Here is a 12970-nt window from a genome sequence, read left to right as displayed (position 1 = left end):
TACACCCATGTGTCCAACCTCAGCCTATATGGCATGCCCTGGATATACGTGTGTGTGTGTGTGTGTGTGTGTGTGTGTGTGTGTGTGTGTGTATGGGGGGGAATGTCTCAGGTTTCTCCAGTCTATTCTGCTCCCAGCAACTGTTCCCTGCCCCCACCTCCACCAAGGATCTTCCCTCTATTTTCTTTTCTTTTCTTTTTTCTTTTTTGTCAGTCATGGGGCTCGAACTCTGGGCCTGGGCACTGTCCCTCAGCTCTTCAGCTCAAGGCAAGCACTCTACCACTTTGAATCTTTTTTTTGGGGGGGTGGTCCGGTCGTGGGGCCTGAACGCTGGGCCTGGGCACTGTCCCTCAGCTCTTCAGCTCAAGGCTAGCGCTCTACCACTTGAGCCACAGCGCCACTTCCAGCTTTTTTCTTTTTGCTTATGTGGTGCTGAGGAATCAAACCCAGGGCCTCATGCATGCAAGGCAAGCACTCTACCACTGAGCCACCTTCCCAACCCCACTCTACCACTTGAGCCACAGAGCCACTTCTGTTTTTCTGGTGGTTAATTGAAGATCAGGGTCTCATGGACTTTCCTGCCTGGGCTGTCTTCAAACCATGATCCTCATATCTCAGACTTCTGAGTAATTAGGATAATAGGTGTGAGCCACCATGCCTGGCCTTCCCTCTTATTTTCTTGCCCACTTTCTCCCTATTTTATTTATTTTTATTTATTTATTGGTGCTGGTATTGGGACTTGAAGTCAGAGCCTTACCCTCTCACTTGGCTTCTACACTCAAGGTTGGTGATTTACCACTTGAGCCACTTCACTTCTGGCTTTTTGCTGGTTAATAGGAGATAAGAGTCTCACCAACTTTTCTGCATGGGACTGGCTTTGAACATCACCTCTGAGATGTCAGCCTCTGAACAGCCAGTGCTTTACCATTTCCACTCTCCACACCCATGAGACCCTCCTGTGGAAATCTGTGTGTGCGCGCGCGCATACACACACACACACACACACACACACACACACTCTACAGGCTGCCTGTCCCCTACTGAGCACCCCCTCTCTCTGCAGGAACCAGGCCATGCTCTTTGGTGGGAACCCACGCTACGAGAACCTTCCACTCATTGGGAGAGGCTCTCCTCCACCCACCGTAAGTGGTCCTCCCTGTCAGTCCCTCTCTGCTCTCAGTGTGTATGGGGGGGGGGGGGGGGGAGATGTGTCAGACAAAACCTGCCCATCCAGTAAAGGCAGAAGAAAAAAGAAAAGCCAATCATTTCCTTATCAGCTAAGTGCTAAGCCCTGGGTCACAGACATTGAATACCAGAAGCAATTGCATAGCTTGTCTCAAGATAAATGATGCCCAGCTTCAGGCAAGAGGGCCCACAGCACTGTCATATTGGCTCATCCCCAATCTGCCTGGTAATTAAGGTGGCCAGCCTTGGAAGGTAATTGCCTTTACCAAAAGGAAAAATTAAGTTTCTTTTATCTCTGTAACAATTGGAGGCCGGAAGGAAAAGGTACTGCCCTGGATGGTCACCTTCCCCTGGGCAGGACTGATGAGAGTCATTAGCCTCACCAAGATGTGAACACAAAGGTCAGGCTCGCTCAGCTTGCTTGTCTGGTGTTCTATCACTTGAATTGTACCTCCAGCCTAATTTTGTGCTGGCTATTTTGTTGTTTGTTTTTTTTTTTTTGGGGGGGGGGTCTGGTCGTGGGGCTTGAACTCTGGGCCTGGTCGCTGTCCCTCAGCTCTTCAGCTCAAGACTAGCGCTCTACCACTTGAGCCACAGTGCCACTTCCGGCTTTTTTCTTTTTGCTTATGTGGTGCTGAGGAATCAAACCCAGGGCCTCATGCATGCAAGGCAAGCACTCTACCACTGAGCCACCTTCCCAGCCCCGGTGCTGGCTATTTTAGAGATAGAGTCTTATAGACTTTTCTGCTCAGGCTGGCCTCACACTATGATCCTCCAGATCTCAACATACTGATTTAGCTGGGATTACTGGCATGAGCCCTAGCAATGAAAGGTTAAATACTTCTCAAAAGGACAGAGAAAGCCGGGCACTGGTGGCTCATGCCTGTCATCCTAGCTACTCAGGAGGCTGAGATCTGAGGATCTCAGTTCAAAGCCAGCCCAGGCAGGAAAGACCGTGAGACTCCTATCTCCAATAAACCACCAGAAAACCGGAAGTGGCGCTGTGGCTCAAGTGGTAGAGCGCTAGCCTTGAGCTGAAGAGCTGAGGGACAGCGACCAGGCCCAGAGTTCAGGCCCCATGACCACCACCAACAACAACGATAGAGAAATCATTTAGTCATTTTTCAAAGAAAATACTCCAAGCAGAGAAGAATCACTTTTTTTTTTTCCTTTTTGTACTAGGGTAAGTTAAGGAGATTCTTTTTTCCTTTTTTTGTGCCAGTACTTGGGCTTGAACTCAAGACCTGAGTGCTGTCCCTTAGCTTTTTCACTCAAGGCTGATGCTCTGCCACTTGAACCACACTACTGTGTCCATCTTTTGGCTGGATCATTAGAGATAAGAGTCTCATAGACTTTCCTGCCTGAGCTGTCTTTGAACCATGATCCTCAGATCTCAGCCTCCCAGGTAGCTAGGAGCCACCTGCCCTGGCCGGATGCATCTTTTAAATCTTGTATTTGTGGTTGGTTGACTCCATGGCTGTGAAGCATGGCTACAGAGGGCGGGTGGGCCAGCCCATGTCTGCTTTCCCTGCTACCCAGGTGTGCCGGCCTGACTGTCTCCCCTCTCTTCCGCAGTACTCCCCCAGCATGAGGCCCACCTACATGTCTGTGGCCGATGAGCACCTGAGACACTACGAATTTCCATCCTAGTGGACATTTTGGACTTCTGGGGGGCGGGTCTCTGCCTCCTCCTTCTGGTTTGGTTTTTAATGAATGCAAACATAAGCTGCATTTCTTTACTGGAAACCAAAGGCACGTTTACACTGACAGGTTCCTGGGGCCACAGAGGTGCTTTGGGGACCCCTGACCAAAGCTCCTGATGTGCCTGGCCTTCCTCCTGCCCCGCTCCCTCCTCCCAGAACAGTTAGGGCCTGGCTAAAGGCCCTGAGCCAGCTGTGCTGGTCAGTCACCCCTATGTCAGATCCACCCAGATGGGGAGGAAGGGGTCACCTCAGACACAGCCACCACCACCCTGAGCACTCAGACACCAGGATGGACCTTCATTCAGCTCAGGCAGCCACTCTCCTGGCACCTCAGTCTCCGTTTCCCAGCAGGAAACAGCGGAGGGCTGGTCGGGAGGTAGGAGTGTAGAAGTGGCATCCTGATGAGTCCAGAGCATGATGAAATATGAATTCTAGGGCTGGTGGCCCAGAGGGCCAGCATCAGGATTACTGTATCCTAGGTGGCTGGGGGCTGGCCACGCACCATAGCTCGCCAGCCATCCAGAGGCATTCTCCTGTGCTCTACCATCTCTAACCTCGGCTGTTCACCTCCATTCCTGAAAGGATGCTGGAAGCCGGTGTCACTTAGGACTGGTCTCAGGTATGAGCAGACCCTTTGCAAGGCGCTTAATGCTCTTTCCCAGTGTTTTTAACACGTCGATGCTCCAAAGGATGGCGACTCATAATAAATACATCCATTTTCTGAGAGTAGATATGGGGCTTGCTTCTCACATCTGGCTTTTATACCACAGCTTTGCAGAATTTGCTATTCTCAGCCAGTTTCCGTGTGTGTGTGTGTGTGTGTGTGTGTGTGTGTGTGTGTGTCTGTGTGTGTGTGTCTGTGTGTGTGTGTGCTGGTACTGAGGCTTGAACTCACAGCCTTTGGCTCTTGCTTGACTTTTTTACTTGTCAAGGCTGGTGTTCTACCACTGAAGCCATACCTCTACTTCTACCTTTTTAATGGTTAATTGGAGATAAGAGTTTCTCAGATTTGTCTGACCAGGCTGGCTTTGAACCATGATCCTTAGGTCTCGGTCTCATAAGTGGCTAGGATTATAGGCATGAGCCACTGGGACCTGCTTACCAGCCAGTTCTTTATTGGTCTTTATTGAGGCATGGAAACATAGATTTTTAAATAAAATAAAAATCAGTAAGACGTCCTGATGTCTACTGCTGCTGAAAGCCATGGGAGACCTAGTAAGAAGAAAGAGTCTGGGGGACATGGTTCAAGTGGTAGAGCTCCTGCCTAGCAAGTGTGAAACACTGAGTACAAACCCCCACGAAAAAAAGCAGCAGGTAAGGCTAAGTGGAATCTCCTATTCTTGGAGAAAAGAATGCCCACAACAACTGACCCTTCTTTTTTGTCTTCAAGCAAATTTGCCATCCAAGGTTTTATTTTTTTTATTTTTATTTTTTTTTTTGTTTTTTGTTTTTGGGTCCGGTCGTGGGGCCTGAACTCTGGGCCTGGGCGCTGTCCCTCAGCTCTTGAGCTCAAGGCGAGCGCTCTACCACTTGAGCCACAGCGCCACTTCCGCCTTTTTTTCTTTTTGCTTATGTGGTGCTGGAGAATCAAACCTAGGGCCTCAGGCATGCAAGGCAAGCGCTCTACCACCGAGCCACCTTCCCAGCCCCGCCATCCAAGGTTTTAGCACCGTGGTATGATAGTTCTTCTTGTGAGAACTAGCGTTTTGCTGCTCTTCCACCATCCATCTTGCTCCAATCTAGTGTCCCAGGCCCCTGACCTGCCAGGCTGCAAAGTAGCTTTTTGACCAACAGGAAATAATCTCTCTCCCAGCCATCCTGCCCCACTGAGGGGCCAGATTAGGGTCTATGGTGCTTCCAGCCTCCTGCCAACCTTCAGGGCACGATACTGAAGCCATGCATACTGACATAGAATAATGGAATTGTTGGGAGCAAGGGCAAAGATCCCTGTTCCCCACTTGAGAAGATCCACTTGCTGTGACAACCCCCACAGTGGAGTGGCCCTCAGCCCCCGGCCGAGCCATCACCACAGAATGGGGCCACAGGGCAGCCAGACTCACTTTGTGTCAGCTACATTAACTGTGAATACCTGAACCGAACACACCTGTGCAAGTCCATGACACATGCAGATCCACAAGCTCTGTGACCTCAGGGTATTGCTTCTAGCATTTGATTATCAGCAACTTAGTTGTTTTTAATGCATGTAAACTAAACTAAAATTCTGTGGTGGGGGGAGTTCCTATAGGAGCCAGGGAGGAAAACCTTAGCCTGTTACCTGTACTCCTTCACCCAGAAGAGAAATAAACCACTTTTTACTAAAATATGCAATCTTTGGCTTCCTAGGCCACAAGGAAAGGAACAAAGTGTTTCCTGGCCCCCTCCCCTGAGGGTTGGGGTGAGGATTGACTGGCAGATTCCAACAACAATTTCAGATTTCACCAGAGATTCAAAGGAGGGGAGGGAGCTTCATGTTAGTGGCTCACACCTATAATCCTAGCTGTTCAGGACACTGAGATCTTAGGATCACGGTTCAGAGCCAGCCTAAGCAGGAAAGTCTGTGAAACTCATCTCCAGTTAACCACCAAAAAGCTAAAAGTAGAACTGTAGCTGAAGAGGTAGAATAGCAAACTGTCTTGAGCAAAAAAGCTAAGCAAGAGGAAGAACAGGAGGATCTGAGTTCAAGTTCCAATATCAGCACAAAAAAACAGCTGGGTGCTAATAGCTCATGCCTGTAATCCTAGCTATACAGGAGGCTGAGAGCTGAGGATTGTGATTCAAGGCCAGCCTGGGCAGGAAAGTCTGTGAGACTCATATCTCCATTTAACCAATAGAAAACCTGAAGTGGCTCAGAGTGGTAGTGGGCTAACCCTTGAGTAAGAAGCTCAAGGGCACCGCCCAGGCCCTGAGTTCAAGCCCCGGGACCAATAGAAGGGAGAGAGGTGGGGAGTGACTATCACAGGCTTTACTTTTGCCCTAGTCTTTCCTCAAATTTCCTGTAAAGACCCTTCATTGTTCAGGTGTGCATGTGTGCGCATCAATACAAGTTCTGGAACTTGAACTCAGGAGAGCTTGGTCCTTGTCCCTGAATTTTTGTTAAAGCTCAAGGCTGGCATTCTACTATTTGAGCCACAGGTCTACGTTCAGCTTTTTGCTGGTTAATTGGAGATAAGTTTCACAGACTTTCCTGCCCAGTCTAGCTTCAAACCACAATCCTCAGATTTCAGCCTCCTGAGAAGCTAGAATTACAGGCATGAGCCTTCGGCGCCTGGCTCCTTCACATTGATTAAATGTTCACACCCTGTGCCAGGGACTGTCTCTGGTTTGTATTAGTCTTTCATTAGCCCTCACAGTATCCCTAAGAGGCCATCCAAGCGAGCGGGGACACCTGAGACACAGCGTCCCTTATGCGGGTGGCGTCTTGAGGAGCTCCAGCTGGCTAGGGCTCCTTCAGCCACTGGGGTTCAGCTCTCCCATAGGACTAAGGGTCCACTTGTGTCCCAGCAGCATGCCTGCCCAGGCTGCATTTCCAGGAGCCTCTGAAGTGAGCTGAAGAGTGCTTGGGGAGCCCTTGAAACTGCACAGCCCACCAGGCTGAGAACTGGGCGCCAGCTGCTCTTGCAGCTTTGCCTGGCCCCCGAGCTGTCTCAGGATACTGAGAGAGCAGGGAGACTGCATGACTGCTTCGATGTCTTGAAGGTTCCTTCTGCTCAATCCTCCAAGGAGGAGGAGACTGGACCTGGGCTGTGGAGTAGGAACCCCACATGAAGAAGAGCAGCCGTGGGAAAGCACAGGTCCCATCAGTACCTCCTGGGTCACCTCTCTTCCCTCCAGAGGGCCTGGCAGTGCCTCTTACCCAAGGAAAATCAATAGGGCCAGCCACCCCTGGCCCCTGTGGAAATAATCTATCAGCTGACAGCAACCTGACTGTAGACCCAAGAGAAGACAGTGGTTACTGTGCCACACCTGGAGCTGGAGCTCAGCACCCTGCACTCTTAATTGGCTTTTTCATTCAAGGCAGGTGCTCTTGAGCCACAGACCTCTTCTAGATTTTTTGCTAAGAGTCTCACAGATTTGTCTGCCTGGGCTGGCTTCAAACTACAGTCCTCAGATCTCAGCCTCTTGAGTCGCTGGGATTACAGGCACGAGCTACTGATGCCCATTTGGAATAGTATTTTCATATGAAGTTATTACATGGTTACAAACAGGGCCTCACTGTATTGTCCAGGCTGGTCTTGAACTTCTAGGCTCAAATGATCATCCCATTTCAGCCTCCTGAATGCTGGAACTTACGAAAAGCAAGTATCACCATACCTAGCTAGTTTTTACATTCATTTATTCACGCACTCATTCATTCAAGGCACTGCTATTACTTGGTAAGCACTCTACTACTTAGCTACATACCCAGTCCTAGTTTTTACCTTTTTAAGGTTTGTTGGGTTTTTTGTTGTTTTGTGGGTCGTGAGGCTTAAACTCTGGGCCTGGGTGCTGTCCCTCAGCTCTTCAGCTCAAGGCGAGCACTCTACCACTTGAGCCACAGTGCTACTTCCAGTTTTCTGGTGGTTAATTGGAGATGAGTCTCATGAACTTTCTTACCTGAGCTAGCTTTGAATCATGATCCTCAGATCTCAACCTCCTGAGTAGCTAGGATTACAGGTGTGAGCTACCAGTTCCTGGTCTTTTTTTTTTTTAAGTCAAATATTTGCAACTGATTTTATTGGTAGAAAACTCTCTTTACTGGGCTGGGAATGTGGCTTAGTGGTCAAGTACTTGCCTAGCACATATGAAGCCCTGTGTTCAATTCCTCAGTACCACATAAAAAAGCTAGAAGTAGCTCTGTGGCTCAAGTGGTAGAGTACTAGCCTTGAGCAAAAGAAGCTCAGGGACAATGCCCAGGCCCTGAGTTCAAGACCCAGGACTGGCAAAAGAAGAAAAGAAGGAGGAGGAGGAGGCAGAGGAGGAAGAGGAGAAGAAGAAAAGAAAAATCTCTGAACTGCAATTAAGCAAAAAATTCAAGGAATTCTATTTTTCTCAGTAATAGATCTGCATCACTATAAATGTAAATAAATATATATATATAGTCATTGACTTTCTTAATGCATTAATCAAAAGTATAGAAACTCGCTTTCTGAAGGTTAAAATGTGTTTGTGATTTTAAGTATGACTGTCTCACAATACTGTGAAATTTGTGAAATTTATGTAATCAATCTCAAAAAATTATAAAAGAATTTTAAAAAAGAAACTGGCTTTCTATTTTTTCATATAAACACCTATAGAGTAAATTTGACTTTTGCATGTTGATCCACAAAACCTAAAATTCTTACTTTCTCCAAATTCTGGGTCCTGGACGACATGGACTTTACAGATTAGCAAGCAAGCAAATCAATGGGGATTTGCTTAGATCCAAGTTGTCCAAGTGTGGACAAGATGCCTGGAATGCATGCTTCCTGTCTAGGGTTTTCTTTGTTTGGTTCTTGTGGTGTCAGGGATGGAGCGCCAGCCTTGTGCTCCCTAGGCCAGCCCCATCCTGAGCGACAGCCCCCAGGCCTTGGTTTCCTTTCATCATTTTTTGTTTTGTTCTGGTTACAAAAACAAGTCTGTAATGCAAACATTCCAAACTTCACAAAAATGGGTGAGAAAATGAAAAATCTCCCCCTACTGAATCCTCAACCCGGAACACAGCTCTGTGAAAGAAAAACACAAAACAAAACGTGATGTAGGTTCTTCAAGTTTTCCTCTAAAGTATTTGTAGAAATATAACCCCACTGCACACAGAGTGCTGCCACTGGTGTTTTTCTACTTAACATCTTGGAAAATTTCCTGTTTTTCTTTAAAAAAAAAAAAAAAACACTCCTCAACCAGGGGCTGTGGCTTAGGCCTGTCATCCTAGCTACTTGGGACGCTGAGATCTGAGGATCATGGTTTGAAGCCAGCTTGGTCAGGAAAGTCCATAAGACACTCTCTCTCTCTCTCTCTCTCTCTCTCTGTCAGTTGTGGGGCCTGGGCACTGTCCCTCAGCTCTTCAGCTCAAGGCTAGCACTCTACCACTTGAGCCACAGTGCCACTTCTGGCTTCTTCTGCTTATGTGGTGTTAAGGAATCAAACCCAGGGCCTCATGCATGCAAGGCAAGCACTCTACCACTGAGCCACCTTCCCAGCCCCATGATGAGACTTTTTTTTTTTTTCTTGTCAGTTGTGGGGCTTGAGCTCTGGGCTTGGGCGCTGTCCCTGCACTATTCAGCTCAAGGCAAGCGCTCTACCCCTTGAGCCACAGCCCCACTTTGGGTTTTTCTGATGGCTTATTGGAGAGAAGAGTCTCAAGGACTTTCCTGCCGAGGCTGGCTTTGAACCAGGATCCTCAGATCTCAGCCTCCTGAGTAGCTAGGATTACAGGCATGAGCCACCAGTGCCCAGCTGAAACTCTTCTTATCTCCAATTAACCACCAAAGACCCAGAAATGGAGCTGTGGCTCAAGTGGTAGAGCACTAGCCTTGAGTGAAAAAGCTCAAAGACAGTGCCCATGCCCCTCGTTCAAGCCCTAGGCCTCTCACACACACACACACAGAATATACACTTCTCTTTCAACTCTTGATAGTGCAGAGAGGAGGATGTGGGACCCCAGGACTCTACTGAGGAAGTAAAGTCTTCCTGCCTCACAGTAATGCTCTGGCTCCAAAGCATGTCTTCCGCCAGCTCAGGGTGACCCTTCCTGAACAACAGTCAACAACCGTCACCCGACTTCAATACACACACACACACACACACACACAGCCTCACTGGGGTGAACAAATAGCTCCTACCTGATAGTACTGTAATTACACATTGTTTGCCAAAGAAAGCTAAGAGCAAAAGTGACCAAGAAAGTTCTCTGTAGAAGAGGTCCATGCTAGCTGCAGTGGAGGTTGAGATTAGGAGGATCGCAGTTCCAGGCCTATCTGGACAAAAAAAAGTTCTCAAGACCTCATTTCAACAGAAAAAAAAAAGGTGATGAATGCCTTTCATTTCAGCTATGGCAGTTAGTATAAATAGGAGGACATTGGCCCAAGCCAGGCTGGTCAAAAAGCAACACCCTATGTCAAAAGTAACCAAAGCAAGCTGGTTACTAGTGGCTCATGCCTGTAATCCCAGCTACTAAGGAAGCTGAGATCTGAGAATCACGGTTCAAAGCCAGCCCGGGCAGGAAAGTCTGTGAGACTCTTTAATAAACCACAGAAAACTGGAAGTGGTGGTGTGGCTCAAGTGGTAGAACGCTACTTGAGCTGAAGAGCTGAGGGACAGTGCCCAGGCCCAGAGTTCAAGCCCCACGACTGACAAATAAGTAACCAAAGCAAAAAGGGCTAGGGGCATAGCTCAAGGAGCACAGCACCTGCACAAAGCCCTGAGCTCAAACTCCAGTAAACCCCTCTTTGGGGAAAAATTTATTAAAAAGATACAGAGGATGCGGAGAGGAAGTGGATGCTGTCGGGGGCAGTGGATTTGGATTCAGCCTGGGAGATGGACAGGGACAGGGGTTGCACTCAGCAAGGAATTTCTGTTGCTAATTAAACTGGGATTGGGCAGGGAGTTGAGAGATACCACATTTAAAAAGAGCTAGTTCTATGATCTCATGCTGGCCAGCCACCCAGGCTGCTGAGATGCCTGCCAAGAGCTTGCCAGTGAAGTTTAGTTTCTGGTCGTGGTTGGCAGTGAACAGGCCTGAGCGTGGGGTAAAGAGCCTCCACTAAATCATGATAAACCATGATAAGAGCAAAGTGACTGAGGCTTCCCTTCAATTTCTCCCATTTCCCCTCTGTTACCCACCTACCCCCACTTCTCCCACAGAATAATGGTCATTGGAGTCCTCAGCTTCCTGAGCTGGGGGTGGGGGGGAGGCAGGGAGGTTGGTAGAGGGATCACATCCCCACTCCCCCAAATCTGGAAGGCTTTTCCCACTCCTGGCAGCTCATGATCACTTTCCAGGGCCCAGTTCCAAGCCCTCAGTCCCTCTTTTGGGATGAGTCATTCCTTGTGTGCCAGAATCCAAATCCCCAGCTCTCTCCCTGAACTCAGGTTAACCTCACTCCATGCAATGCTGAAGCACAGTGCTGGCTTCACTCTCGCTCCATCCACCCAGCCTTCATGGAGGGGCTGGACACTCCCCTGTGTCTTCTCAAATTATTCTGTGGGAACTGCCAGTGACCCCATTCTGCAGATCAGGAGAGTTGGATGTTAGAAGAGGAAAGTGCTGGGCACTGATGGGTCATGCCTGCGATCCTAGCTATTGAAAAGCCTGAGACCTGAGATTCATGGTTCAAAACTAACCCACGCAGAAGAGCTAAAGTGAGAACATGAGACTCTTGAGTTCAAACCTCCCAGGATCGGCACAAAAGAAAACAAGAAGAAAAGAGGAGGAGGGGGGGGGGGAGGGGGGGAGGAGGAGGAGGAGGAGGGGAGGAGGAGAAGGGAGGAGGAGGAGGAGGGGAGGAGGAGGAGGAGGGGAGGACGAGGAGGAGGAGGAGGAGGGGAGGAGGAGGAGGAGGGGAGGAGGAGGAGGAGGAGGAGGGGAGGAGGAGGAGGAGGAGGAGGAGGAGGAGGAGGAAGAGGAGGAGGAGGAGGAGGAGGAGGAAAGGGGGAAGGGGGGAAGTAGCTTGTTGAAGGTCATATAATAAAGAAACACGATTCCTTCCGGAGCGTTCATCCCTTCAGCGAACCACAACGACGAATGACAACGTGCCAGCTACAATCGTGGGAATGCTGAGTTCTGGCGAGGTAGCCAGCTGTGTGCAGGAGAAGCTACAGAGGAAGTGGGAAGGGGAGGAAGTTGCAGGAAGGAGTGGCGAGGTGGCCTGCCAAGACCAGAAGCAGACAGCAGAGCAGAGCCCGCCTCCATCCACCGGGTCAGCCAGGGCTCGGGGCTTTCCCAGCACTGACCGAAACCGTTTTGCCTTTTCTCGGGACTCAGCCAGATGCGCATCTGTGCGTCTTGGATGCGCTTCTTGGCAAAGCCGGTGGAATCCCGTGTCCCCAGGGGCTGGGTTTGTAACTCGGCTGACTTTGCCCCCCCACCTTCCCCCCCCCCTTCCCCCCCCCCCCAGCTCCGCGCTGCAGACACGCAGGGGAGGGGCGGGCCGGGCCGGGGAGGCGGGACCCGCGGACGGAGCGCTCCGTGCTGCCTCCCCGCGGCCGGCGTCTCGGCCCGGCCGGGGTTGCTAGGCAACCGGTAAACTCTGCGGCTCCCAGCGGTTTGAGCGGTGCAGGACGCAGACGCGGCGGGCGGGGTGGTGAGGGGGGAGAAGCGACCCGAGGAGCCGATCCGGGGTTTAGGGGTCGACGCGGGGAGATCCGTCCAGGCCTGAAGAAGAAAGCGATCGGTGAAGAGGAGGGATTCCCACGGGTAATAATCACTAATAGTGCATCAATCCCCCCGCCCCCGGGGTGCTGTCCTTCTGGGCTCGTTCTGCAGAGTGCTGGGTCAGGACCAGCCTTTCCAATGCCCTCCACTGCATGGGTCCTCGCTGCCCTGGAGACCCTTCCGGGACCCTGCAACCCCGAACACCTTAACCTCCTGCACCCCTGCCCCAGCGCCCCACCCCAACCCCGCACCCCTGTGAGACCTCTGCTGGGTTTACAGTTCGATGGGTAGAAAATCCGCCCTGAAGAGAAATTTGTGATGAGAGAGGGAAGGAAATAAAGAATGATGTGCATCTGCTAGGTGCCATTTGTGGGGGGCACGGAGGGTTTGAACTCTTGGCCTTGGATTTCCTAGGCAAGGGGTCTGTCTACCTCTGAGCCATGCCTCACTTTGAATCCTTTCTTCTGTCTCTCTGGCTGAGAGGTGCCACTGTCCAGGATCACAGTCGGTAGCCCACAGTTGGTTGAGTCTTCATAGCCCATGCAGTTGTTTTTTCCTGCAACAAGATCCTAGTTTGCTCCTTCTCTTGAACCGCGGAAGTGCATCCTCTCCTAGCCTTCAGATCCCGTGTCCCTCTTCAAGTCCCTTGTTTGTTTCAAGTCTTCTCTTTATTTATTTTGGGAGGGGGTTGGGGGTTTAAAAAGGAAGAGGGAGAATGGGAGAGGAGCTGTAGAGAGCCCAGGTAGAAGGTTGG

General features: G+C 50.1%; 1 protein-coding gene across 1 annotated transcript in view; it reads left to right on the top strand.

Moving 5' to 3' along the window:
• Ttyh2 (tweety family member 2) overlaps positions 1 to 3718 on the top strand; it is a 40328-nt gene extending 36610 nt beyond the window's left edge. The window contains exons 13-14 of the mRNA XM_042673878.1: positions 1064 to 1142; positions 2761 to 3718. Coding sequence (XP_042529812.1) covers positions 1064 to 1142; positions 2761 to 2835 — 154 coding nt within the window. The 3' untranslated portion in view covers positions 2836 to 3718. The remainder of the gene's footprint in view (positions 1 to 1063; positions 1143 to 2760) is intronic.
• Positions 3719 to 12970: the final 9252 nt, after the last annotated feature.

The sequence above is a fragment of the Dipodomys spectabilis genome, unplaced genomic scaffold (genome assembly GCF_019054845.1).
Source record: "Dipodomys spectabilis isolate Male_0828 unplaced genomic scaffold, ASM1905484v1 ptg000018l, whole genome shotgun sequence".
In the NCBI taxonomy this organism is placed as follows: domain Eukaryota; kingdom Metazoa; phylum Chordata; class Mammalia; order Rodentia; family Heteromyidae; genus Dipodomys; species Dipodomys spectabilis.
The sequence above is the reverse complement of the archived record's forward strand: the minus strand, read 5'-3'. Positions and strand labels throughout refer to the sequence as shown.